Consider the following 27,873-nt stretch of genomic DNA (forward strand, 5'->3'; position numbering starts at 1 on the left):
TTGCAGCTGTAGTTTTATTTCCTTTTGTGAAAAATAACAAGATTTCGAGGTGATAAAAACACAACCCTCCCAGGGCTCAGCCCCGGACCCTGCCCACCCTGGCACGACCGTGGGCAGGAGCAGCACCGACGGAGCAGCATCCCCGGGACAGGATCAGGCTCCTTGCCAGGACGGAGCGAAGGTGGGAGCCGGGGATGGGAGCAGAGCCACAGCATGGGAGGATCTGGGAGCAGCTGGAGGTGTTCCTGCTCTTGGATCCAGGATGGAATGCTGGCTCCAGCGCAACACTTGCCCTGCTCAGGGCCGTGCTGGTGTCATCCTGTGCCCCACGGCAGCGACGGGCAGTTGGCTCATCCCACGGAGATTCCCATCGTTGGCAGCTTGTGGAGGGTCTCTTTTATTATTTTTTTTCCTTTTTTTCCATTTTTTTAATAAAAACAGTCTTTAGGTCGACTGCTGGCAGCAGCTCTGTGCAGAAAGCCCCTTCCTCCAGAGTCTGCTTCCAAAGAGTTCAGAAAGGGTCAAATATTGACCAATAATGGTTTTGGCTGCGTTTGAATCTTGATTGTGGCTTCTGCAATGTACAGCGGGGAGGGGACGGGTGGGGGGACGGGGAGGGGGACGAGGGTTTTCCCTTAGTCAGCAGGTTTGGTGACCAGGGAAAGGGGCTGCGTCTGCAGCACGGCCAAGGCGGCCGGGAGGGAGCCGGGGGGCGAGGAGAGGAGAGCTGTGGGGGGCACCGAGGGGAAGGGGATGGGTCTGGAGAGCAGCGAGGGTGGGCTGCTGAGGCTGGAGGAGGAGGAGGAGGAAGAGGAGGTGGAGGAGGAAGAAGTGGAGGAAGAAGAAGTGGAGGAGGAGGAGGAGGAAGAGGAGGCTTTGCTGGAGAGGCCGGTGGGGTGCACACCGAGCTGAGCCCTGGCCTCGGGCTTGGTGGTGAGCGAGAGCGGCTGCGCCTGCTCCGAGTGGGTGGGTGCGGGCGCGGCCGGCGAGGCCAGCGCGGCCGAGGGCGTGGCGGGCGAGTCCAGCATGCTGCCGTGGGACGAGGCCGGGCTGGCACACGGCTTCTCTGCCGGCAGGTACGGCACACACGGCTTCTTGCTCTTGGCGGGCAGGGCGTCTGCAAGGACAGGCGCGGTGTGAGCGGGCACGGCGCGGGCACGGCACCCACCGGAGCGGGCACACGGCACTCACCGTCGGTGTCGTGGCTCTGCTGCTGCTGCTGCGCCAGCTTCTCGCGCTTCCGCTTCTTCTTCTTGCCCTGCAAAACACGGGGTGGGGTCCCTGGGTGGCGTTTGGCTGCTGGGGGGGACACTGGGCTGGTGCTGCCCCAGAGCATCCCCAGGGACTTGGCATTGTCACCAACCGCCCCAGCACCCTGAACACCGACCCCAGGGCACGGCCACCCCCTCCTGCCAGCCAGACCCCAGAGAGGGGCCACCTGGGCCACCTGGGGGACACACGTACGTAGTTGTCCCGCGCCGACCAGGTCGGGTAGAGCTGCGAGTGCAGCTGCCGCTCCTTCCGCGCCAGCTCGTAGTACTTGGCCTGTTCCTCCCGCGACAGAGAGTGCCACTGCAGGGAGAGACTGTGCTGGAGGCCCCAGAGCCAGGCTGGAAACCCCCAAATCCAGACTGGAGACCCCAGAGCCATGGTGGAAACCTCAAATCCACACCAGAGACCCCAAATGCATCCCAGGAAGCCCAGAACTGTGCTGGAAACCTCAAAGCTTCTCTGGAGACCTCAAAGCTACTCTGGAGACCTCAAAGCTACTCTGGAGACCTCAAAGCCATGCTGGACACCCCAAAGACAGGCTGCAATCCCCAAATCCAGGCTGCTGAGCCTGAGGACCTGCTGTGCTGAGCTGCAGAGCTCCATCCCTCCCCATCCCACCCCATCCCAGTGCAACGCAGCTCCCCCGGGGACTGCCTGGGTTGGCAGAGCCCCAGATCCAGGGACTGATCCATGGGGAGAAGTGGAGTTCGGGGGTCTGGAGGGTCCCTGATGGGGGGATCAGAGCTGTACCCTCCGGCCCAGGATCTGGTTGATGGCAGCGCTCTCCTTCAGTGTGCACTCGGCCACCACCTTGGCCCTCATCTCCTTCATGTACAGCATGAAGGCGTTGAGTGGCTTCTTGATGTGGGGCTTCTTCTCCTCCTCCTTCTTCACTGCCACAGCAGATTTCCTGGAAGGAGCAGGAGGGGGGTCAGGACCTCCAGGACGAGCCCCTGGCCCCATGCTGGCCCAGCCCCGACTCACGAGCTGCCTCCAGGGCTGGCGCTGGGCTGGGTGGGCTCCTGCTTGACGACGGGCGACACGATGGTGGGGTATGGGATGCCTGAGGGGCGCAGCCCGTGGGTGGGAGGTGGGACGATGTGTGGGGAGAAGCGGCTGGACATCAAACTGCAGTGGGAGGAGAGGACAAGAGGGGTGGTCACCTCCCCACAGGCACCCACAGACCCCACTGAGAACCTCCTGGGTTGACAGACCACCAGCCTCAAGCCAGTTAAGCTGGAAGCCCCAAAACCATGCTGGAATCCCAAATCCATGCTGCAAATCCTGAAACCATGCTGCAAAACCCAAAACAACCCTGGAAACCACAAATCCACTCTCCAAACCACAAATCCATGCTGTAATCCCCAAAGCCATGCTGGAAACCCCAAATCCACACTGAAGACCCCAAATCGACCTGAAAACCCCCAAATCCCACCCCAGCTTTGAGATGGTGACACAGACCCAACCTAAGCAATGCCTTGAGCCCATATGATGTCACATTCCTCCACCCATGGGGACAACCTCCACCCTCTGGGAGGATCTTCAGCCAAGGGACCATTCCAGTTTCCTGGAACTGGTCTGTGCCTGTGCACTGCCTGCAGAGAAGTGTCCCAAACCATTCTGCCAGCTCCAGGAGTGTCCCTGTCCCTTCTGAGACCCACCTGGACATGGAGGCATTCATGGCGAGGGCGGGATACGGGTGCCGGAAGCCGCCAGGAGGAATGGAGTATACGGGCTGTCCTTGCCTGCAAAAACACAAGTTTGAGTGGAAAAAAGATCCTTTCCCAGTTCAGGGGGATGCTTGGACTGGTCTCCAGCTGATCTGCATCAGGATGATGCCCAAATTTTCCAGTGGTGGCGAGCCCCTCCCTTCCCACCCCCTAGGGGAGCCTGCAGCATCCTGCTGAGCTCACAGGGAAAGTGGGGCAAGTGGGAAGAGGAGGAGGAGGGTCTCAGGGGGATGTGGGACTCCTGGGATTCCCAGGGACACAGCATGGGAGTGACCCACACCCCGGGGTTGGTCCATCCTTACTGTGGCACAAGCCAGCCCAGCGGGTGCGGGAGCTGCCCCACGGCACCAGGGGACAGCGGGTAGTAGGGGGGCAGCTCCGGGGGGTGCGGCGGCCGTGGGATCCCTGCGAGGGAGAGAGGGCACAGAGCAGGGGGTTAGAGAAGGGGCATGGCAGCCTCAGGGCTCCCACTGCCCTCCAGTGCCCTGTCTGCCTCCAGCACCCTCTCTTTGAGCACCCATTTCCCTCCCAGCACCCTCCCTTTGAGCACCCTTTTCCCCACCACCACCCTGTCTCCCTCCCAGCACCCCATCTGCTGCCAACCACCCCATTTTCCTCGGAGCACCCTGTCTCCCACCCATCACCCAGGCTGGGGAGAGGCTGCTGAGACACCCCAGCACAGCCCTGTGGGGACCCTCACACTGCAGCCCAACCTGTCACCAGGTGAGGACCCAGCCCCAGCCCCTGCCTGCATCCCAGCCCCCTCCAGGGACCAGGCTGAGACCAGGGGGCAGAGGGACCACCCAGCAGAGAGCCCCCGATTCCCAGCACAGCACCCACCCCATCATGCTCCCTTTGCCCCCCTGCCTGTGTCCCCACCCCGTGCTCACCCGTCTTGGGGTCAATGTCCGGGGAGAGGTGTCCGGGCGGCGACCCCGGCGGGAAGGGCTCGCTGCTGTAGGTGATGAGCGGCGTCAGCGGGTGCATGTGATGGCTGTGCTGCACCACAGGGACCTTGTTGGACTGCGGGGAGAGCGTGTGGCAGGGAGGGACAGACACAGCAACAGCCCCCAGGGCAGCACCACCAGGGGTGCCCCAGTTCTGGGAGTGTTCCAGGCCAGGCTAGATCAGGCTTGGAGCAAACTGGGATAGTGGGAGGTGTCCCTGCCCATGGCAAAGTGGTGGGACTGAACGGTCCTTAAGGTCCCTTCCAACCCATGCCATTTCTTGATTCCATAATTCCAGGATCATGGGGGGCACTGGGAATCCCCCACCCAGCAGGAAGGGGCTGCTCTTACCAGGTGTGCAGGCGAGGGTGAGCGACTGTCCTTCAGAGTGGCCCCGGCCGGCACGTCCAGCAGCGGCCACTTCATCTGCAGGTACTGCAGGAGGGACAGGACGATGCCCTCCAACAGCCCCAGACACCCCTGGGCCCAAACCACCCCCACCTGGCCCCAAAACACCCCCTGCCCCAACACATTCCACCAGTCCTGAAACAAGAAATCAGCCCCATATTAGGGGTGAGGGGGGGGCGAATAGAGGGGGTTTGGAGGTGTCTGGGGGTTCTCCCCCTCCCTGGGTTGAATCCTGCTGTGGCACTGGGGGTGTCTCCCTGGCAGCCCCCAAAGAAAGGCGCTTTGTGCCATGTTTGGGGTGGGGGCAGAGGCATTTCCCGCAGACAGCAGCAGGGAGGGAGGGTCCCTGGAGATGCCGGGGCTGGAGAATGTGGGAATGTGGCTGGAGCAGCTGCCTGCAGGAATTTCTCCACATACAAACCTTCCTGAGTTGAGGCAGCTGGAAGGAAAACCCAGGAGGAATTTGGGGGAGTGTTAACTCTTCCAGGGCTGGCAAAGGTTCCTCCCCCCTGGCATCGCCTCCTGCCACCCCCAAAGTGTCCTGTGTCCCTCCTGCAGCACCTCCTGCAGTCCCCCACTCTCCAGCATCTCACTGTCACCCGTGGGCTCCCTGTCACCCATGGGCTCTCTGTCACCCACAGGCCCTCTGTCACCCCTGGCCTCTCTGCCACCCATGGGCTCGCCGTGCCTCGTGGGTTCCCCCCACCCCATCCCTGCCATGGCCCAGCACTCCCTGGGATGCAGGAGCTGTTCTGAAGTGCCAGCTTTGGTGCACCCTCCAAATCTGGGCAATCCACGGCACCAGGACACCCTCACAGCCATGCTGGGGGTGATGCCCGAGGTGCCCCCCCTGCAGCCCTGCTGGGGTGACACTGGGGACCCCCACCCTCCCCCTGCCCACCCCACCCAGGACACGCAATGCCCCCAGCACTGGATGAGCCCCTCAGTGCCACCCTCGTGTCCCCCCTGTCACCACCATGACCAGGCACAGGGCAGGGCAGGAGGTGCCCCCCCATTCCGAGGGGCTCCCTGCCCCCCTCGGTGCCCCCCTCGGTGCCCCCCGGCACAAAGGGGCTTTCTGGGCCGCTCTGTAAGCGGAGAAGGCGCGAGGGGACGGGCACGGGAGGCGGCGCTGGGGGAGGTTTGGGGGATAAAAGGCTGATTCTCATTGCGAGGCCGTTTCGGGAGGCTGGGGAGGGGGAGGGGGAGGGAGGGGACCCTTTCAAAATATACAAAGAGGGGGGAGCTGCTGAACGGTTCAGTGGTGATGTGGAAAAATGACACCCCCCCGAACCCTTCTCCTTCCCCACCCCTCAGCTCCAGCTGGGACTCAGCCCCCCCTGTCCCCCACGTGGGGACTGGGGCTGTGAAACAGCAACAAAAAAAGAGCAAAATAGTTGAAAATCGGTCACATTCCAGAGAGATTAGAGCCAGTCCTGGGTCCTCGTTACTAGCCAATTAAAAACAGGGAGAACCCCTTCCCTGCCGGAGCCTGTCCCTCTGGAAACCCTCTGGGAGACCCCAGACCTCAGGGGAAGGGGGGCTGGGGCATCCCCCAGTGCCCAATTAAGGGTGTTCATGGCAGGATTTCCGCTCCTCTTCCGCACAGGGATCGATCCAGCTGCAGTGGTTTCCCTGGGAAGGGGGAAAATGCTGCTGGAGAAGTCCTGGCTGGGGCTGGGCTGGGGCTGCACGTCCTGGTGTGGCACGTCCTGGTGTGGCACGTCCTGTGGCAGTTGTGTGTCCCAGGACTGCATGTGTGTCATGTCCTGGTGTTGTGTCCCTGTATCGTCTGTCCCAGGACTGCCTAACCCAGGACTGCACATCCAGCAATTCCATGTCCTGGTGTTGCATATCCTGGCATTCCATGACCCATTGTTCCACATCCTGGTGTCACATGTGCCAGGACTGCACATCCTCATGTTCCATGTCCCAGTGCTGCATATCCCAGTGTGGCCTGTCCCAGCATTGTTTGTCCTGGAGTTCTGTGTCCCAGAATTCCATGTCCAGTGTTGTGGTCCCGTTGTCACATTTCCAAGCACCACGTGGCCCAGGACTGCACATTCCAGTGTCACACATCCAGCACTGTGTGTCCAGGTGGGTGTCTCGTGTCCCAGGACTGCGTGTCCCAGTGTTGCATGTCCTGGTGTCTCATATCCCAGCATTGCATCCCAGGATTCCACATCCTGGTGTCACATGTCCCAGCACTGTTTGGGATGGAGTGGCATGTCCCAGGATTGTGTGTCCCAGCTCTGTGTGTCCCGGCATCGCATGTCCCAGGATGGCACATCCTGCATTCCATGTCCTGATACTGCATGTCCCAGCATTGTTTGCCACGGTGTCACATGTGCCAGGACTCCATCACCCAGCACTGTGTCCCAGCACGTCCTGCCCCAGTGTCCCCTGCCCTGGCACCCCATCCCAGCACTGCATGTCCCAGTGCTGATCTCTCATGTCCATGCAAGATGCAGGTTTTGAGGGAAATGGGTTTTCCAGGTGTCCCAGGATCGTCCATCCCAGCACTGCCTGTCCTGCTGCTCTCCTTCCAGGCTCTGCAACTCATCCCAGTGCTGCACATCCATCACTTATCCCAGTGCTGCTGTCCCAGCACAGGCTCCTCTCTGCCAGGGTCAAAGTTTTAGGCTCAGCACCCACCAACCTCATTTGGGGAGAGAAAAGGTCTGTTTGGGACAATTTCTCCAGGTAAAACATTACCTGGAAATGCCTCTCACCCTCCTGAGCTGGGATGGGGTGTTCTTCATCCCCAGTCAATGACCCCAATGCCAAAAAACAGGGAGAAAAACCAGAAGCATCCCAGTCCCACGGGGCCCATCACCCGTCCTGCAACCCTGCACCACGTTCCGCTTCTCTGGGATAATTGGGAAGGGAGAAGCCCCAATTACAGCTGGATTTACAGCCCAAGGAATGAGCCATAAATCTTTCCCCCCTCTCCCTCCCTGCAGCCACTTCCCAGCCAAATAATCTGCTCCAGATGTTGTCCATGAACACCAGGACAACAAATTCAAGCCAGAAGACTTTTGGGGGGTCTCCTGAGTCCCCACACCCCAAGGAGAACCCCAGAAGTTCCTGATGGGGTTATTTTCCCATCAGGATTTAGGAGTTTTCAAGGGTGATACGAGGATGATGCAGAAAACATCACCATGACCCTGTCCCGCATTTTTTGGGTGACACCAGCCAGGCAAAGGGTGTTCCAGGCAGGAACAACAATCTCAGTGTAGGAATGAGAGCTTGTGACACCTCAACAACAGATGCTCAACCATTCCCATGACACAGCCCAGACCCTTGGACACTAGGTGGGAAATGCCAATGGGGCTGGAATAGGAGGGTGGAAAAAGCCAGTGGAAGATGAAAAATAAGTCCCAAAAAACTCAATTTGGGAGGAGCTCAGAGTGATGGCACTTATCCAACCTCATCTCCAGCCACAGATCCCCTTTCCCCATTCTGGGGATGCCGGTGGCATCTCCTGAAGAGTTTGGCCCAGCTCCACAGAGCAAGGCAAGAGAGGGAAGGCGGGATGGGAGGGATCAGGATGAGCCTGGAGTGATGCCAGGACACCAGCCAGGCCAGCTCCCGGGATGAGCCTCAGCCCAGAGCGACCTTGGCACAGGGATGCTCCAAGCAGCCTGTGCACTGGGATGCCCTGAGCATCCTCTGGCACCCTCAGCATCCCTTGCCATGAGCACTCTGGGCATCCTTCTCCTATGGATACCTCAGCATCCCTTGCCATGAGCACTCTGGGCATCCTTCTCCTATGGATACCTCAGCATCCCTTGCCATGAGCACTCTGGGCATCCTTCTCCTATGGATACCTCAGCATCCCTTGCCATGAGCACTCTGGGCATCCTTCTCCTATGGATACCTCAGCATCCCTTGTCATGAGCATCCTGGGCATCCTTCTCCTATGGATACCCTGAGCATCCCTTGCCCATAGGTGACTAAAGCATCCCATGGATGCCCCGAGCATCCCTCAACATGGGTGCCCTCAGCCCCCTCACACCCACACCACCATGGAGCAGGATGGGCTCAGTGCCCACCAGCCCCCCCTCCCAGCTCCCCAAACCCAGTGGCCCCAAGTCCCCCTGCAGCTTTTGTCTGCAGCTCCCGCCCCGGCCTCAATGGCTCCATTCATCCCATCCCGCTGCATCCACACGGGGATCCCGGCGGGAACAACGGGCTCAGCCTGCCCTGGCACCAACAATCCCACTGCTCCAAAGCCCTCCTAGAGCATCCCTGCTATTGGGGGCTACAGCCCCCATGGGACACCAGGGGGTCCTGTACCCCTCAGCAGCCCCCATGGGACACCAGGGGGTCCTGTACCCCTCAGCAGCCCCCATGGCACACCAGGGGGTCCTGTACCCCTCAGCAGCCCCCATGGCACACCAGGGGGGTTCTGTACCCCCCGGCAGCCCCCATGGCACACCACACAGCCAGCACAGCCTGCCAACCCCTCCTGCCCTCTGCCAAGGCTCTGAGCAGGACCCCCAGGGCTCTGGGATCCCCAGAGAGTGCACAGGGTGACACTGTCACCAAAAACCACCAATGCAAACAGTGAAACCACAGCACCATCACCCCCTCCCCTCCTCCTCGGGCTGTCTCCTCCCACTCCACCCCCTTCCCTCCCCAACATCCCCCCAGGCCCCAGCACAGGCACAGAGAGAGGAGCCCCCCCCGGGCAGCCCCTCCCGCATCCCTGCTCTTCCTCCATCCGGGATGCAGCGGCACTTCCCGCGGGTTCCTCTTCCCTCCCCAGCTCCCAACAGCGACTTCAAGGAAGGAAAACTAATGAAAAGCAGCTGCTGGGAATTCCAGAAGGATGATGAATGCGCCTCAGTCCCGGAACAATCCCAGCGCTGAGCAGAGGCGCCCCGAGCACTTACTTCATCGCTTTAATTTGGGAATCGTGTTGGAAAAGGGAGGGAGGAGAGAGAATGGGGCGGGGGGGAGTGGAAACCTCCTGTAGGTCTCATTTAGTCCCTACAAACCCCGCCCGCAGGGTAATTAGCTGAAGAGCATAATTAAGGAGCGGGATAAAGGGGCCATTGTGTGCAGAGTCTGGAGTGGGGAAACTGAGGCAGGGGAGGGCGCAGAGCGGCGGGGCTGGACCAGCCCAGCAGCCACACGGCAACGGGGAGAGGCCAAAAAGTGGGAAAAAATCCTTTTTCTTCCCTTAATATTTTCCAGGAGGGGAAGGAAGGCGGCACTGATGGAGGGGGAGGCAAATCCCAAATAAACCAGCAAATCCCAAACTGGTGCGGGAGGGAGGAGGCACAGCCACAGCCCAGAGATGCAGAGCACGGAAGGAGCCCCCCCAAGCCGGAAAAATGCCCCCCATGCCAACCCCTCCATCCACATCCCAACGCCAAAGCCCTCCACGCTCCGCCAGAGCTGCCAGCAAGACCCGCCCAGTTTTCGGAGCAACCCTTTTTCCTGCCAAAATTCCCTATTTTAATCATTTTCCTTGGCAGCAGCGCAGTTACGGATCTATTTTCTTTAGGAGACAGATACAGCTCTGTATCCTCGGGAATTCATCACAGGAATGGTGCAAAAAAAAGCCGGAATGAGCCCAGGTTATGGATTTTTCCCTCATTTATTTTGGGATTGCAGCTCGCCTGAGGTTCATTAATTACATCGAGGTGCATTAATTACACTGGCATGGCGTTGGGAGACCTGTTCGGATGGAATTCCATGCCTGAGGAAGGTTTGGATTTATTTAAATCCTCGCCTCCAGACTCAAATTCCTGGGGTTAAACTGGTTTATTTTGGGAATAATGCCAATCCTGTGCATGGCCTCAGCTTCGCCGCTCCAGCAGTGCCATCCCCTTCCCAAGCTGGATGAGATTCCCATGCTGGGATGAGAGTTTACCTCTGTATGGATCCAGCTAATTCTGGGTTTGGGATAAAACACATCAACTCCATTTGATCCTGATGGGATTGATCTGGCCTGGTGGCAACAGGGATTTGCATCCATCCAGCTCTTGCATGTCCAGAGCTTTTCCATTTCATCCCACCTTGGAGACCTTCGTGTTGCTGAGAATGATCCCAAGGAGCCAAACACAGGCTCAAGGGTTCCCAATTCCTGGTTCTCCATGGGGAAAACTGGGCTCAAACGCTGCTCCAAACAGCAATGCCATCGTGAAGATTCCAACAAATTCCTTCACCATCTCAATGGGGCCTCAAAAATACCCCCCAGACAGAAATTGCCAGGAAAGTGATATTGAGGAGGGTGGTCACTTCCCAAATTTCAGGATCCTGTTTGGAAACAACCCAGGAGTGAAGTCAATACACGCAGGTGAAGGGCAGGAGCATCCATCCCATCCGTTGGTGCCCAGTGGGCTGGCACAGGGATGGGCTTTCTCCTGGTTTGGGGTGCAGGAAGGCATTGTGTATCCAGATTCCTAAGTATTTCCCAGATTTCCATTGATTTCCCAGATTTCTAAATATTCCAGAGCAGAGAGATGTGAAAGCAGTGCTTCCCTGCCTGGTATTCCAAAGAAGTCCTCCAGTGGTTTGGCTCCATCAGCCCAAACCCACCATCCATGAACACATCCCCAGGATCCAGCACCTTCCTGGCCACCTCCTCAGAGCATCTCCTGGCCACAGAGATTATTTGAGGCTTGGGGGTTTTTCCCCACAAAATCTTCCTTTTCCATGCAGTCCCATCTGCAGCACCCAGCTGTGGGATGTGAGGATGGATCCCACAGCCACCGGCACGGCTGGATCCTGGAAGGAAACAGGGAAAACTCTGCTCCCGGTGCAGCCTGTGCCTCCTGCCACCCCGGCGCTCCACGAGCCCGGGCTCGCCCGGAGCCTGCCGGGATTTGGGCGGTGTCGGGTTGGCCGTGCCGAGCTCGGGGCCCTCGGGCGATGCTGCGTGTGGCGATGCTGCACCCGCTGGCTCCGGCAGGGAAGCTGCATCCGCAGGGATTCAGCAGAGGATCGCGAGGGCTCTGCCTGGATGTGCCCAGGACGGGGCTGGGGTTGGTGTGTTTGGATCCACCTGGTACAGGATGAGGATTCTGAGCCCAGCCGGATCCAGTGTGGAATCACGGATGTTGTGCCCGGCAGAGTCTGGTTTGGGATTGAGGACACTGCACTGGTCGGATCCGCTCTGGCACTGGGGATGCTGCGCCCAGATGGATCCAGGACAGGGTCAGGGATGCTGTGCCAGACTGGATTCAGTGCAGCGTTGAGGACATTCTGTCCTGCTAGATCCAGTCTGGGACTGGGGATCCTCTACCCCATCTGGGATCAAGGATGCCGAGCCTGGCCTGGTCCAGTGCAGGACTGAAGATGCTCTGTCCTGCTGGATCTGGTATGGGACTGAGGATGCTGAGCCTTGGCCTGATCCAGCACAGGTTTGGGGATGTTGTGCCTGGCCAGAACCAGAATGGCATCGAGGATGCTGAGCCCAGCTGGATGTGGTACTGGTTTGGGAATGCTGTGCCCAGATGGATCTGATATGGGACTGGGGACGCTGAGCCTGGCCAGATCCCATCCAGTCTCACCAACACGACGATGTCCTGAGTTCCATCCTACGATCCAGAGCATCCCTGTGCCACCGCTCCGGTGGGAGCTCATGGGAGGGGGTTTGTGCCCATGCGGAGCTCGGCCACTCTCAGTGCCCAAGTGGCCAGTGGGGCCTCACCCGGCGGCGCCACAAAATTCACCCAACTGCCCCCAGTACCCCAGTTTGCCCCCTCCCCCTGATACCCCTCACTCTCTTGGCTCCACAGAGGCCCCAGTCCATCGGGATTCAGCCTCAATCCGCTCCTTCCCAACCTCGTTCACCCCCCTAAAACGTTCAGGAGGCGACACAGCTCCAGCCCCTGTTAATTAATCCCCTTTCTGGGATTCATTAAATCATCATTACTGGCCATTTGTGACGGATCCCAACACCAATCCCTCCTCATTATCCCGGATTCCTCGCCAGTGTTTGGCATCTCAGGCAGCTGCGCATCATCCCCAAAACCTCATAATCCCAAAGTGACAAATTGGGAATACAGCCTTGATCCAGCGGCCAAACACCGGCATAATTGGCTAATCCACCCTCCCAATCCCGGGATTTGTGCTCCGCTGCCTCTCCAACCAGTTGCTTCCAGGAAAGCAAAAGTAGGAAAACCCTAAAAATACGGAAAACTCTCCACGCGACGCCAGCTGGATTGTGGGATTTCAGACCCTTATAAATGCCCCAACTGCTGGTATCCCGTACATATTCCATATGGGAGCACGATTTCCTATGGATACCAGGGAAATAACGCGGAAAAGCATCGCTGGAGCAAGAAATATACGCGGACAATGAGGTGATGGGAGCGACGCTCCAGGCCGGGATGCTTTGGGTACCACGGCAGGGGCCACATAGCTCTGAAGGCTGAGGAGCCCCAGGGGGCTGAGATGCCTCACCAGGAGGGCACCGGGAGGGGGGCTGAGCCAGGGAAGGGCCTCGGATACCTCCCATGCGAGAGGGAACACCTCGTATTCCTAAAACACATTTACATCCCTAAAATTCCTTTAGGATGCTGCCCAGGAAGGTGAACGGGATGGTTTGGGGGTCGAGGGACACTCCTGGGAGGGGGCGTGTGGGTGCCCCTCTCCCCCCACCTCACGCCCTCCCCCCCGAAATTCTCGCTCAATTTGCTTAATCACTTCTCCCCCCGCGGGACAATGTCGGCCCATTAACGGCTTTAAAACCCTTTTAAATGAGAAAAGCGGCAGCTCGGGGTCAGATTTCGGGGCGGGTCCCCCGGGGTGCGCCCCCCCCAAACTTCCCACCCCTCCCAGGGCCCCCCTACCACCCCAAAGGGGCAAAGACACCAAAAATAAAGGGAATGAACCCAGTTTCTTGGGTGTTTTCTTTAGCACCGGGTGCTCGTTTTCTTGCGGGACGGGCTGTGAGTTTGGGGGGTCTGAGCATCCCCAGGAGGTGGGCAGGGGGCGGGAGGGGCCCGGGGGGCACTTACGGTGCGGGCGCCGCCCGGGGAGAGCGCTCCGTTGGCGAGGTAGGGGCTGCCCAGCTCGGGGAGCATCAGGAAGGGGTAGCCGGGATAGGGGGGGCCCTTAAAAAAACCCCCATCTTGTTGCCGTCGGACCACTGGGGAGAGAAGGAAAGGGGGATCAGGAGGCAGAGGGGCGGGGGGTACACCCAGGGAGGGGGGCAAGGCAGGGGGCATCGGGAGGTCCCTCTGGGAATGCCAAAACCCCTTGGGGGGTCCTTGGTTCTCCTGGGGGGGTTCCCCATTTAGGAGTGGCGGGGAGGTCCTTCTGGGGGTGCCCAAGTCCCCTGGGAAGGTCCTTTCTTCTTCCGGGGGAGTTGTCCCCTGTCGAAGGCGGTCCTAGGTGGGTCTCTCTGGGATGCTCAAGTCACTTTTGTGGGAGTCCTCGGTTCTCCTGGGGGGGCCCCGCCCTTGTGGGGGGTGGGTAAGGTCCCTTTGGGGGGTCCAAGTCCCTTGGGAGGAGGTCCTTGATTTTCCATGGGAGACCTGGGTAGGTCTCTCTGGAGGTTTCCAAGTCCATTGGGGGTCCTTGGTTCTTCTAGGGGGGATGTCCCGACTTGAGGGCGGCCCGGACAGGTCCCTTTGGGGTGCCCGAGTCTCTCGGGGGTTGGGTGGTCTCGGGGGAGCCCCAGTGCTGGGTGGGCGCGGGAGGGAGGGGGGTCTCGGCTGCACGGGGGGACCCGGGGGGCGGAGGGTCCCGGTGCTGGTCACTCCCGGCGAGGACCCAGCCCTGGGGGGGTCCCGAGCCCGGTTCCTCGGGGGGGGGCACCGATCCATCCGCAGGGGACCGAACGGGGCCGGTTACCGGGGCGGTGGGGCGGGACCTGGGGCCGGTGGGGCGGGAGGGGGGACACAGGGGAGGGGACACGGGGGCTGAATGTGGGAGACACAGCGGGGGGACACACGGGATAGTGGGGACATGGAGGGGGGAATGGAGAGGGCACGGGGTGGGCACGGGGCGTTGAGAACACGGGGGGTGGAATTCGGGGGACACGGGGGGGACACACGGGGCGGAGGAGGACACGGAGGGGGACATATAGGGGGGCGAGGACACGAGTGGGGCGACACGATGGGGGGAACTGGGAGACACACGAGGGGAGACGGGGCGGGGGGACACGGGGGGTCCCGCCCGCAGCCGGGGGCGGAAACAAAGAAGTTGGGAAGTGTCGGCGGGTCCCGGGGGATGAGGCGGGAGCGGGAGGGGAACGGGGGCACTGGGGGGGAGTCCGGTACCTTCTGCCAGAGAGTCCCGCGGCTTCTGGAAACTTTCCCGGGGCGGCGGGGGCCGCTCCGCCTGCGGGGAGAGGCGGTGAGCGGAACGGGGCCGGGCGGGGGGCGCGTCCCCCCGGCTCCCCGCCGCCCCCCGCCTCACCTCGGCGCCGGGGCCGCCCCCGGGGCCGCCGCCCCCGCGGTTCTCGGTCTCGCTGACCAGCGAGGACTTGAGCTCGTCCAGGTCCCCGTGGGCCGAGCCGCGCCCCGCGCCCTTGTCCTGCTCCTCGCCCTCGTCCTGGAAGGCGATGAGCTCGTCGGGGGCCCCCAGGTCGTCCCCCCCCGTCGGTTCCAGCTGCGGCATCGTGGGGTCCCGCCCCGGCCCCGCCGGGCCCCGCCGCCGCCGTCGCCGCCGCCCGGAGGGTCGGGAATGCGCGGGGCGGCGGGGCGGGGAGGAGCCGGGATGCAAACCGACACCGGGGGCCGGGCAGGGGCTCGCACCGCCCCGCCAGCCCCGCACCGGCCCCGCACGGCCCCGCGCCCGCCCCTGCCCGCACCGGCCCCGCCGGCGGAACGGCCTCGCTGCCCACGGGGCGCCCACGGGGCACGGCCGATCCCGCCGCCTCCGCCGCCCCCCGCGCGCTCGGGGTCCCCCATTCCGTCCCGGGTCCCCCCATCTCATCCCATCCAGGATCCCTCTCCCCTGTGCAGGGCGCCCATCTGGGGGTCTCCCCGTCCCATCTCGGGGGTCACTGCCCAGCCGGGTGTTCTCAGCCCAACCAGGGTCCTCTTCATTCCGGCTGTGTTCCCCCCATCCTACCCCGGTCTCTCCATCATGCCCAGAGTCCCCCCCCCCCATCCCATGCAGGTCCCCCCATCCCTCCCAGGGTGTCCTCTCCCATCTGGATGCCCCCATCCTGCCGAAGTCGTCCCATCCTATTCAGTTGCCCCCATCCTCCCTAAATGCCCCCAACCCACCCAGGGTGACCCCCAGCTCTTCATCCTGTCCTGCTGAGGTGCCCCTATCCCACTTGGGTGTCTCCGTGTAGCAGGAGAACCCTCATCCCACCCAGGGTGTCCCCATCCCACCAACGTGTCCCCATCCCACCAACGTGTCCCCATCCCACCAACGTGTCCCCATCCTTCCCATGTACCCACCGCACTGGAGTGTCCCCTGCCCACCCCAGGGTCCTACCATGGCCAGGCCAGCCAGCCAGCAGGGCAGACCCACTGGAATAACCTTTCCCCCCCCCTTTTTTTTACAGGGTGGGCTCGTTCCCCCCGTGACAGGCACTCGCGGGGCTGCTGGGGTGGCACCAAACGGGGTTTCCTCCAGCATCTCCAAACCATTGTCTTCCTCCCGTCCCATCACCCCCAGCCTGACCGTGAACCCAAATCTCTGGCCATCCCCATCCCCAAACCCCCGGGGCCACCAGGCTCCGCCGCCCCCCGGCAGCCCCTCGCTCTGCTCCACAAAGGTTCTTCAGTTGCTTTGCCTGAAATACTCCATGAAAAGGCTTTTGTACCATCGAAATCGCTGCTGACCCCAGTCCCCCCTGCCCAAGATTCCCAAGGAAAAGCGGGAGGCAGCTGCGGGGGGTCGTGCTGGCCGGCCCTTCCCGGCTCCCAGCCCTCCAGATGTTTTATTACCCTGTGTTTAATTAACATTTCCAGCCATGTGCTGAATGGGAAGCTCACGTCTGCCCCTTCTTCCCGGACAGCTCCTTGTGCTGGGGTGCCCTTCCCGTGTGGGGTGTGTGTGTGTCTGAGGGAGCTGCGTGCACCCCAGGACGATAAAAAATATAGAAAATCACCTTAAACATTAACTTTGCCCATGTTCCCCACAAATAACATGGGATGAGTCCCCGAGGAATGCGGAGCTGGCTGGTTCCTGGCATGGGAAGATCAAGGTCCCCTGTCACCCAGCGCTGCCCAGGGACCCCCCAGCCTCGCAGGACCCCCAGTCATAACAGGGGCACTGACAGCGCTGCAGTTTGGGGCCGTTTCCCAACATTTCTGTGGATCCTACAAACCCAGGAGAGCCTCTAAAAAGTTTGGAGGTGACACCAGGTGGTGCTCCGGAGGTTCGGGCGAACCCCCCCTCCTCTTCCCTTCCGCTCGCCCCACTTTGGGGTAACCCCGAATGCAGAGGAAGGCTCAGGGGAGAGAAAGGGGACCCCAGGCCACCCCCAGCGCCCCCTCCCCGCGCGGCTCCAGCCAGATGTCGGCAGCTGGGGGGGCTGGGCTGTGGAAACAACGAACTGCTAATGGCCCATTAGCACATGCTGGGGACACTCCCGGGCGGGAGTCACCCTCTGTCCCCCCCGCCCGGGTGACCTCCTGCTTCCCCCCGGACACCTCGTCGGGGGGGGGTCATCGCCACGGGGAGGGGCAGCAGCATCTCTGATGGTCTGGGGTCAAACTGAGAGGCATTGCACCCCAAAAACCTCCAGGCTGCTCCGGGACAGAGGGGCCCAGGGAACCTCTGGAAAGGGGGATGGATCCCCCTGACCCGCCCTGCACGGGGGTCCCTGGGAGCCCGCGTGGGGTGGGGGGCGCGGGGAGCCCCCCCGGGGAGAGCCCCCAGACCCGCTCCGGGACGAGGGACCCAAAGGGCCGCCCTGGGGTGGGGACAGGTCCGCGCTGGGACAGCAGGGGGGTCCCGATCCGCGGGGGGGGACACCCCACGAGGGGCGGAGCGTATGTGGGCGTGGCTTGTTTAATTAGCGGGGGTGTCTTATGGTTTGTGGGCGTGGCCTGGTGGTTTATGGGCGAGGTTTGATGATTGGGGCGTGGTCTGTGTGTTTGTGGGCGTGGTTTGTGGGGGCGGGGCCGGGACCATTGACGGGGCGGTACCGGGGGCGGTGCCGGCAACACCGGGGGCGGTACCGGGGGCTGGTACCGGGGCGGTGCCGGTAGCACTGACGGGGCGGTACCGGGGGCGGTGCCGGTAGCACTGACGGGGCGGTACCGGGGGCGGTACCGGCAACACCGGGGGCGGTACCGGGGGCTGGTACCGGGGCGGTGCCGGTAGCACTGACGGGGCGGTACCGGGGGCGGTACCGGGGGTGGTACCGGGGCGGTGCCGGTAGCACTGACGGGGCGGTACCGGGGGCGGTACCAGGAGCACCGGGGGTGGTACCGAGGGTGGTGCCAGGGCAGCACCGGGGTGGTACCGGGGCGGTGCCCGTAGCACCGGCGGGGCGGGGCGGGGCCGGCGGGGCCGGCGGGCGGAGCGGGCGCGGCCATGGCGCTGAACCTGGCCAAGAACGGGCGGGCGCTGCAGGAGGCCTACGGGAGCGTGGTGGCCGCGGGGAGCCCCACGGACTGGTGAGGGGCACCGGGGGGCACCGCGGGGCACCGGGCATCGGTACCGGAACATCGGAAGGGATAGAGGGGGGATGAGGGATGAGGATGGCTGCAGTGGGGGATGGGGGATGGGGGGATGGGAATGGGATGGGGAAGGGATGGATGGGATGGGGAGGGGCTGCAGGGGAGGGGATTGGATGGGGAAGGGATGGGAGGAATTGAGGGGATGGGGAGAGAATGGAGGGGATGGGGAGGGGATAGAGGGGTGGGAGTGAAACGGGTGGATGGGGGTGGGTGATCCAGGGGGAGATTTAGGGCCAGGCCAGTTTCCTGGGGGGATGTGGAGTGTCAGGGCTCAGGGTGTGGGGGTGATTGGGGAGCAGGAGGAGTGTCCTGGGGGGGGAATCAGGGCTGTGGGTTGTATGAGGGAGTTAGGGCTGTTTGGGGGGGGCTGTGGGGGTGCCCAGAGGGGATCAGGGCTGGGGGTGTCTGGGGGCATCAGTAAGTCCCTGGGCTGTGGGGCCGGCAGTGTGTGGGGTGTGGACACCCTAGACAGGCACCATGCTGGATGAAACTGGCTAAAAATCCCATTTCTGCCTTAATTTCAGGGCTCTGTTCACCTATGAAGGCAACAGCAATGACCTGCGAGTGGCTGGCTCTGGGGGTGAGTGTGTTGGGGACTGTCCCCCCACCCGGGGGGTCTGGGAGCTTCCAGGGCTCATCTCACTGTACCTGCCTGGGATGTCGGGGGAGTTTCAACCCCTGAGGGTGTTTTGGGCAGTGCCCTTGGTGTGGGACCAGGGTGGGAGCTGTGTTGGAGTGCCCAGGATGATTCTGGAGCAAGGAATATGGAGCAGAGACTTACTGGCAGCTCTGCTTCTCTTTCCCTTTCATTTTCCTCCTTTCCAGAGGATCTAAAGTTTGGATCCTGGTTGCTCTGTGCACCCTGAAGTGTTTTAGGTGCTGGTTTTAGGCAGGCCCACGTGGCACTCCAAAGCTGCTCACTCAGCCAGGGCTTCCTGCTCAATGTTCCTAAAGCCCCTCATATCCAATTCCCTGCTTTCCATGATTTTTTTTAGTTATTTTTTATCTGACTGTTTGTTCCCACTGAAACACTCCTGACTGGGAAGCCAAAACTGTTGGGAAGCAGCACATCCAGGCAGGTTTCCCCACTCCAGGAATTTGTATCTTCTCATCCCTCCCCAACTTCTTCCCTGATTTCCATGTGTTTTTCCCAACCTACAGATCTCTATGGAAGTTTCTGGGATGCTTTGCAGGGTCTGGCAGAGCCTGTGGAGCCAGGGGGTTGGTGTTGGGGAATTTTGTTCAGGGAAAGCTCGTGCTGAGCCCCAGATGAGGGTTTGGGGGAGCTGCAGAGGGTGTGCCCTGAGCCCCCCACAGATCCCTCTGCCCAGCACTCCTGTTGTGTCCTTCCATACCAGCACCAGCTCAGACTTCCAGCCTTCAACTTCCCTGCTGGGTTTGGAGCCAAATTTAGAGCCAAAGCATAAATATTTAACAGGGAGAGGGAAACGATCTGGGTGCTGCTGCAGCACAGAGGAAGTCAGGCTGGGCTGTGCCAGTCCTGCCAGGGGGGGATGAGGATCAGTGGCTCTTTTCCTCCTTTTCAGGGCTCAGACAGTTCAGTGCAGGAGAAATTGTGGTTTGGGGTAATTTTGTTGAGATGAGAGCGTGAGTTTGTGGTAGTTTTCCTCCTTTCCTGGTAGTTTTTTGGCATGGTGGGGGTGATGCTGTGCCCTTCCCATTGCTCACCCAGCCCCTGCCTGAGCCCTGTGTGGGATTTTCCCTCTGGGTTTCACTTCTGAGCCCCCAAACCCGGTGCTGAGACCCCCCCGGGTGGGAGCAGGGGGTGGCCAAGCAGGGCCCTCTTGGTTCCTTCCCTCTTGGTTCCTTCCCTACTTCCTGCCTGACAAAGCAGGAACAAGGCTCAGCCAGTTCCTCCACCACTTCCCAGCACCATTCCCACCCTCCCTGAGGTGTTTTCCGGCCATGCCGGTGCTTGCCGGAGCGTGGTTTTGTGCAGGCTCCTGTGGGCAGAGCTGGCAGCTGCCTGCTCTCATTAAAGCCTCTAATTAATCTGGGGGTGTGAGCAGCTCCTTCCCCTTCTCTGTCATCCCTCCCTTCACTTGGTTACGGATCCAGGATCTTTCCATGAGGGGTTTGTGAGAGTCTGAGGAAGAGGAACTGGGTGATGAAGGCTGCTGGGAATGGGAGGGGGCGGGAGGAGACTGAGGCTTGGCTCCCAAATAATCCTGTGGATGACAAATGATCAGGTAATGGCAGGACCAGGGTAAACACCGGGGGGTCTGAGCATCCCTGTGGTGGGTCAACCTCTGGTCTCACAGGGATCATCTCCAGGGAATAAGAGGCTGGGAGGCTGCAGCCTCCATGGGTTTGGCTGTTCCTACCATGTGTATGGATGGAATGGGCTGGACTCACCCCCTGTGCTTCCTCCTGGGGCAGATGGGGGGCTGGAGGAGATGGTGGAGGAGCTCAACAGCGGGAAGGTGATGTACGGCTTCTGCCGCGTGAAGGATCCCAACTCGGGGCTGCCCAAATACGTCCTGGTCAACTGGGTGAGTGGGGGTGGCCCTGCCTGGGGCCGGGCTGGGGGGCTGGGGGTGTCCATCCTGGAGAAGGGACAGTTCAGGGGACACCTCAGGGCCCCCCGAGTGCCTGGAGGGCTCGGTGCCGGCGCTGCTGCCGCGAGTCCAGCCGGTGCCGGTGGTTTCTCGTTGCAGACGGGGGAAGGTGTCAATGACGTGCGGAAAGGAGCCTGTGCCAACCACGTCAGCACCGTGGCCAACTTCCTAAAGGTCTGATCCTCCTCATGTCCTCCCCCAGGGAACCATGGAATGGCCTGGGTTGGAGAGACCTTACACACCATTCAGTTCCATGGGCAGGGACACCTTCCACTGGATCAGGTTGCCCAAAAACATCTCCCTGGAGATTTTCTCCATCTCCCCAGAACACTTTTCCTTCCCTTGGGTGCTCAGGGAGCACAGGCAGGACCCACCAGGGCACGGGGGTGTGTTTGGGAGCTCTCAGAGTGGCCCCCTGACCCCTGTGCTGGTTCCTCCTGCTCAGGGGGCTCACGTCACCATCAACGCCCGAGCAGAGGAGGACGTGGAGCCTGAACTTATCATGGAGAAGGTGGCCAAGGCCTCTGGAGCCAACTACAGCTTCCACAAGGAGAGCAGCAAGTTCCAGGACTCAGGGCCTCAGGCTCCTGTGGTGAGTTGGATCCGTGAGGGCTTTTGGGTCTCTCTGTGTGTGGGGAAGGTCTGGGACCACTATCACAGTGGTGGAAGGGTCTCCCTGAGCACTGACATGTCCATAGAATGTTCAGCCTGGAGAAGGGAAGGCTTCAGAGCCTCTTCCAGTGCCCAAAGGGACTCAAGAGAGCTGGAGAGGGACTTTGGAGAAGGACTTGGAGTGACAGCACAGAGTACAATGAGCTTACACTGACAGAGGAAAGGTTTGAAGCGTGGAATCATGGAATGGGTTGGGTTGGAAGAGACCTTAAAGCTCATCCAGTTCCACCCCCTGACATGGGCAGGGACACCTTCCACCAGCCCAGGTGGCTCCAAGCCCTGTCCAGCCTGGCCTTGAACTCTTCCAGGGATGGGGCAGCCACAGCTGCTCTGGGCATCCTGTGCCAGGGCCTGCAAACTCCCACTTTTGTCAATATACACAACACTGGCCTCACCCAGCCCTTCTTTAAATTTTGGGGCAAAGCATCAGGTTATAGGAACGTCTTAGAAGGAGTCTCAGACTGTGAACTTGGGCTAATTTTTGACAGAAATGATGATTTGTCTGTGCCTTTTCTCCCCCAGGGCTCTGTCTACCAGAAGACAAACGCAATGTCCGAAATCAAGCGGGTCAATAAGGATAATTTCTGGGCCAAAGCAGAGGTGAGTGTGTGCCTCAGAGCATGAAGCCTTTGGATTTAGCTGGACATTACTCTCTATATGCTTATTCCCTGTCTGGGAGTCTGGGAATGCTGCCTGGAGTCAGAGATGCAGAGCTCAGGGAAGTGCAGAGCTGCTGCCTTTGGGTGCTTGGGGAGGAGGGGCTGAGTCTTGAAGGGAAGTTGCTCCTTTATCTCATCTGAGTTTGGCTCTGGGCTGCTGGGGTGGCCACAGGGGGAGAGGGTTGGGGTGCACCCCAGCTCCAAACAAGCCCTGTTTGGGTGAGCAAACTGATTTTTCCCCTCTCCAAAGGCTGTTCTGTTTCCTCCCCCTTTCCTGTTGGGTTTTACTGGGGTTTAATGATGTGTGAACCTTCTGGCTGGGAAAGTACGGTGGGCACCACAAGCCCCAGGCTGTGCTGCGTGCCCTGGGGGGGCAGGGGGCTGCAGTGAGACCCCCCCACCTCTGTGCCCCCCAGAAGGATGAGGAGAACCGGCGGCTGGAGGAGAAGCGTCGGGCCGAGGCCGAGCGGCAGCGGCTGGAGCGGGAGCGGCGCGAGCGGGAGCTGCAGGAGGCGGCGGGCAGGGAGCAGAGGTTCAAAGCCAGAGCCAGTGAAATCGAAGCCCAGAAGTGAGTGTTGTGTTGGGGAGGATTCCCAGAGCCCATCCTGTGATCTCTCAGTGGTGCAGGGTGTCCCTGTCACCACATCTCCGAGCTGTTCCCGCTCCTGCAGAGGTTATTGCTCAGGGAATGGTGGAGAATGTCCGTGCATTCCTCACTGCTGGAATTCCTGCAATCCCAGGAAATCTCCTTTAAGGGAGCAGATGTGGAGGGGATCTTGCTCTGGGGTGGAGGGAGCATCTCCCTGTCTCTTGCTGCCCATTGATCCCCCTCTTGCTTCCCGAACTCCTCCCTGACACCCATAGCCCCCATTTTTGGAGTGCTGGAGGTCTGGGCTGGCTTTGGGGGAGCTCTGAACCCTCAGGGGAAGACTGCAGGGAAGTCTGCCTGGCCCCCACATCCAGCTGCTCATGTCCCTGAGGAAGAGATTTCCCTGGACTGATCCTGCTATTTGAAGCTGCTCCTGCCCCTCTTGTAATGTTCCTCTCTCCAAGAGTGACCTGTGGCTTCTCTTCTGTCCCCAAAGTGAGGGGGACAGCCTTCCTGTGCTCTTCCCAGGAAGATGCAATGGGGTGGGGTCCCAAATTCTCAGTTTTAACCACAGTTTGTCCTGACAGGAGACTCCAGCAGCAACAGGAGGCTGAGAGCAGGGACAGGGAGCAGCAGCAATGGGTGAGCTCTGGCCCTGGCCCCAGGCGAGGTTTTGTCCGTGGTGGAGGGGGCAGGGACCCAGGATGGGACACGTGGAAATGGGCTCAGGTTGTGCAGGGCAGGTTTAGGTTGGATATTCTGAAAATTCCTTCATGGTAAAGAGCTGCCCAGGGCAGTGGTGGAGATCCCATCCCTGGGGGGATTTAACAGACATGTGGATGTGGCACATGGGGACATGGGTGGCTGTGGCAGTGCTGGAGGAATGGTTGGAATTGGTCTCAGAGGGCTTTTCAACCTAAATCATTTGATGACCCCATGAAACCACATCCCTATTCTCAGCCCAAGACTCCCTCCCACACCCAGCATTTCCTCTCCGTTCGCCCTCCATTGCTGTGTCCAGAGGAGGCAGGAGGGGGCTGGAGGGGGCAGAAGGGGCAGGAAAGGGGTAGGATGATGCTGGAAGGAACTGGATGGGGCTGGAGCAGCTGGGTGGGTGCAGAGGGGGCAGCTCAGCACCCAAAGCCTCTCTTGTGCTGCAGAAGGAGCAGGCTGAGGAGTTCGAGGCCCAGCAGAGAAAGGGCTTCAAGAGAAGTGAGTCGGTGGAGAAAGCCCAGGTGAGGAGCTGGGACCCAGAGCACTGGGAGGGCTGGAGTGTCTGCCTTGGCTCTGCCCCTTGTGCTGCTCCGTGCCCTGGACGTGGCATCTGGGCCCTGGGCATGGGGTGTGGGCCCTTGGCATGGGGTCTGGGCCCTTGACATGGGGTGTGGGCCCTTGGCATGGGGTCTGGACCCTTGACATGGGGTCTGGGTCCCTCCCCTGCACAGGAGGCAGCGACACTGATCGCGCAGAGAGCCGTGAACCCCCGAGACATCTTCAAGCAGAGGGAGAGAGCAGGGCCAGGGGACACGGGGACACCAGCCCAGCCAGGTATGGTGGGGGACATGGGAAGAGTGGCCCTGCCAGGTATGGCATGGGGGGTCCCAGTGACACCGTGGGGCAGTGATACTGTGAGGCCACCATTCAGTCTGAGAACGGGCAGCTCTCATCACACCAATGCTCTTTGCTGTGATGTCCCACCCCTGGCCCTTGACATTTTCCACAGTGAGGTTCCAGCTGTGCCGAGTTTTAAGCACCAAGACAGAGGTTTTCCATACTCTGCCTCCCCTTCTGAACCCTAAACTTCATTTTTTTCAATGCACATTCAATATATTGACACCAGAAAGGCCCCACTGTTGCAATCTGTCCTGGCTGCCCGAAATTCAGCCCAAATTTTTGCACTGCCCCAGGGCAGAAAAGCCTGATCTGATCTCTCTGATAGAAACCAGGAAGTTTGCAAACCAGAGCTGAGAGCAGCTGAGGAAGTCACTGCAAGTGCGTGACACCTCTGGGTGACTGCCTGCCCTTCCTCCTCCTCTTCCTCCTCCTCCTCCTCCTCAGCCCAGCCCCCTCCAAAGCACCTTAAACTGACTCACTGACTAATCCTAGGAGCAGGAATTCCTACTTCCCTGGGTAGGCAAGCCATGGGTGGGAGAGGAAGGAACATCATGCTGGGAAAATGTCTTTTTTGCTGGTTAAACATCATGAGGAAAGACTGGTTTTGAGGTATTTCATTAGGATTTTATGGTTTTCGTGGAGGAAAAGGAGGTAAGACTCAGGGGTGAGGGTAGGCTGAGTCTTGGTGCTGGTAGGGTTAGTCTGGGAATTCTCCTCCTTGGCTTTTGTTTGGTTTGGAGGTGGAGATGTGGAGATATCAGCACACAGTTCACTCCCGCCACAGGAAATGGACTGGCAGAAACCAGTTTGCACCATCCCCTCCCAGTCTGATGTCTGTGACATTCAGAGTGCTCCAAAAATCACCCTGTAGAGCTGGTGGAAGGTCCTCCAGCTCCTCTTTCTCCCCAAAGTCCATTCTAGTTTAAGTTTTCCCTTGACTGCTGCTGTAACCAGTTGCCTAACTCATTTTCCACAATCAGGATTAGAGCTGGAAAATCCTGCTTGGGAGGGTGGCCCAGCAGCACCCTTGGGTGCACAGTCACAGGCTGGGAGTCCCCCTGCCTGCCCAGCTCCTGCAGCCCCTTGGTGTCCTTTTGCAGGGAAGCTCCGCAGCCCGTTCCTGCAGAAGGAGGTGAACTCTGTGCCCAGCCCTGCCTCCCCCAGCAGGGATGTTTGGGGGTCACCTCCAGCCTCCCCAGGACCTGCAGCAGGTACGTGCTTGGCTCCCTCCCCTCCCCAAAGCTTTGCTCCTCCTCTTTCCAAACAGTTTCCACAAAATTGGGCATGTTGAGGCCTGGCTCAGGGATTCCATTTGTCTTTCCCATTCCTTGCACCAGGAACCCTCATGTTTGTCTCCATCCAGGGCTGAATGTGATGCTGAGGATGAGGATGGTTCCAAAGTGGGGGCCAGGAATGAAATGAGGACAGGGGCAAGCTGTGGGGCCAGGCATGAAGTGGGATCAGGGATGGGGTGGGAGCCAAGGAGGGAATCAGGGATGAGCTGGGGGGCAGGGATGGGCTGAGGGCCAGAGACAAGGAGAGGGGCAGGGATGAGGCAGAGACCAGGGACAAACTGGGGCCTGGGGATGTGCTGAGGGCCAGGACCAAGCTCCAGTGTCCCCAGGCTGCTGTCACCACTAGATGCTGCTCTTGGCCAGGGCCTGTGCTCCAGCCCTTCCCCTCCATGGAGCATGGCTCATCTGGAGCGAGTTTATCCCTTCCCTGTTGGAGATCCTGGATCTCCCCCTTGTCCTTTTCATTGCTCCCTAAAGCCCTGCCTGCTCCATCCCATGGTCCAAGAGTTCTCCATCCCTTGGCTGGACAGGAGCCCCTCCCAAGAAAGTGGTGTCACTCCAGCCTGGAGCAGGAGCTGGATGGATGAGGGGACAGGGCACAGTTTTGGTGACAGATCCATGTTGCTCCCCAGGACGAGACTCTGGGTACAATTCTGCCGTCCCGGTGTCCCAGGTGGAGGAGACGAATCTGTACGAGGAGCCACCGGAGCCCTCAGCCATCTACGAGGAGCCCCCCCAGGTGAGGTCAGGGGGGAGGGACCCCCTGAGGGCTGAGGGTGCCCAAGGAGGGGCCATGGTCCATGTGGCAGAGCGGGACTTTGTCCTTTAGGATGGGCCTGGAACCCTTTTCTGGGCTAAAATCGGTAGGAGATGGAGAAACCACCCTTCTCCTGGTAATTCCTGTTCTCCCTCTCTCCTTCCTTCCTGAAGGAACAAGTTGATGATGCCAAATATGACTATGAGGTGGAGTACCAGGAGCAGCCAGACCTGGCAGGGAAGGGGCTCTGTGCCCGGGCGCTCTACGACTACCAGGCTGGTGAGACCCACAGCCATCCCCCATAACCTGCCACTCCAGGCCCTTGTCCCAGGTTCCTCTCCAGCTCTCCTGGTCTCCCTTCAAGCACTGGAAGGGGCTGTAAGATCTCCCTGGAGCCTTCTCTTCTCCAGGCTGAACAGCCCCTGCTTGCCCAGCCTGTCCCCAGAGCAGAGGGGCTCCAGTCCCTGCAGCATCTCTGAGACCTCCCTTGACTTGCTCCAGCAGCTCCACACTCTTCTGCCAGAAACCCCAGAGCTGGGAGGGTACAGGAGGTCTGACCCTGCTCCTTCTCTCTGTCCCATTCCAGCTGATGACACGGAGATCTCCTTTGATCCTGAGAACATCATCACCAACATCGAGATGATCGACGAGGGTTGGTGGCGTGGCTACGGCCCCGACGGCCACTTTGGCATGTTCCCTGCCAACTACGTGGAACTGATAGAGTAGGGGGGGCTGGTGGGGGGCTCCAGACCCCTGGGACTGCTCCAGACCCCTGGGACCATTCCAGCCTCCCTGGGACCACTTGGCTCCAGCCTGATTCTTCTGAATGACGTGTGGCTTTTTCTTCTTCTCTATTTCTTTCTCTCTCTGAGTGAAGTGCCATTCCCCACTCCCTTGGCAGCAGGACCCCCCAGGCGCTGCCCCCTGTCCCTCGTAGCTGCCCTTGGGTGGGTGAAGGGTCCCATCCCACCGTGAGCCCCACAGTGCTGGTCACCCCTTCCTCCCTTGGCTTTGGAGTGGGAACGAGGTGGGTGACAAACCCTTCACGGGGCATTTTCAGGGAACAAATTACCTCCCCCCTGCTCTCTCTTACCCCATGACCTTGGACCTCCTGCAGCCACACTGGAGAAGCCACTTTCCCGATTTTATTTCACTGGCAAAGCTCTTTGGAATGATTTTGGCATCCCATGGGGTCTGACATCACCAGGAGAGCTGAATCCTGGCTCTGTTCCTGCCCCCACCCTGAGCAGTCCGAGTTCGCCACGTGTGCCCCGGTGTTTTCCTCCCTGCTCTCCCCACCAGAGGGTTTCCCTTCCTTCTCCCCAGATCATGCTCCAGGAATTTAAATTGGGAGAGAAAAACCTCCCCTGCAGCGCAGATCCAGCCAGGCCAAGTGGGTGGGACCTCCCCCATCACCCCAAATTCACTGTGAACAAGGAAAAGCCCAGCCCAGCCCCTCCCTCACATGGAGTTTCCTGCCTCAGTGTCACTTTAGGAGTAGAATTAGAGGGTGGGATCGGGGGGTCCTGGCTCACCCACCCCTCCCGTGGGTGCTGGGGGATGTGGTGGCTCCTCCAAGCCCCTCTCTGGGCTCCTTCCCTCTCCCTCTCCCCCCTCCCTCGGCCATCCCCAGCTACAATAAAAGGGCTTTTCTTTGGCGATGGATGTGGCAGGATCTGGGTGGGAATTGGGGTAGAAATGCCAAGGGTTTGGTGTCCCTAATGCCAGATGTGTTGTC

At 60.3% G+C, this 27,873-nt stretch overlaps 2 protein-coding genes across 3 annotated transcripts; one reads left to right on the forward strand and one right to left on the reverse strand.

Annotated features, from left to right (window-relative positions):
• On the reverse strand, positions 1-15,022 carry TCF7L1 (transcription factor 7 like 1). 2 transcript variants are annotated; one of them, XM_071579100.1, is made up of 12 exons: positions 14,741-15,022; positions 14,602-14,662; positions 13,336-13,466; positions 4,301-4,384; positions 3,893-4,025; positions 3,305-3,407; positions 2,934-3,017; positions 2,257-2,400; positions 2,023-2,182; positions 1,465-1,572; positions 1,192-1,258; positions 1-1,117 (listed from the first exon to the last, which is right to left on the reverse strand). In XM_071579100.1, the coding sequence occupies exons 1-12, from the start codon at positions 14,939-14,941 to the stop codon at positions 636-638; spliced, it is 1,758 nt and encodes a 585-aa protein (XP_071435201.1). In that variant the 5' UTR covers positions 14,942-15,022; the 3' UTR covers positions 1-635. The 2 variants fall into 2 exon arrangements, with proteins under 2 accessions (XP_071435201.1, XP_071435200.1); XM_071579099.1 differs by having other exon boundaries at positions 14,602-15,022.
• A 2,765-nt stretch (positions 15,023-17,787) lies between these two features.
• DBNL (drebrin like) lies at positions 17,788-27,796 on the forward strand. Its single transcript, XM_071579215.1, has 14 exons — positions 17,788-17,907; positions 18,495-18,550; positions 20,371-20,483; positions 20,649-20,723; positions 20,995-21,141; positions 21,744-21,821; positions 22,297-22,448; positions 23,057-23,111; positions 23,630-23,704; positions 23,915-24,017; positions 25,184-25,294; positions 26,011-26,117; positions 26,309-26,414; positions 26,722-27,796. The coding sequence occupies exons 1-14, from the start codon at positions 17,825-17,827 to the stop codon at positions 26,859-26,861; spliced, it is 1,401 nt and encodes a 466-aa protein (XP_071435316.1). The 5' UTR covers positions 17,788-17,824; the 3' UTR covers positions 26,862-27,796.
• The last annotated feature ends 77 nt before the right edge of the window (positions 27,797-27,873 follow it).

This window comes from Pithys albifrons, chromosome 29, assembly GCF_047495875.1.
Source record: "Pithys albifrons albifrons isolate INPA30051 chromosome 29, PitAlb_v1, whole genome shotgun sequence".
Lineage (NCBI taxonomy): Eukaryota > Metazoa > Chordata > Aves > Passeriformes > Thamnophilidae > Pithys > Pithys albifrons.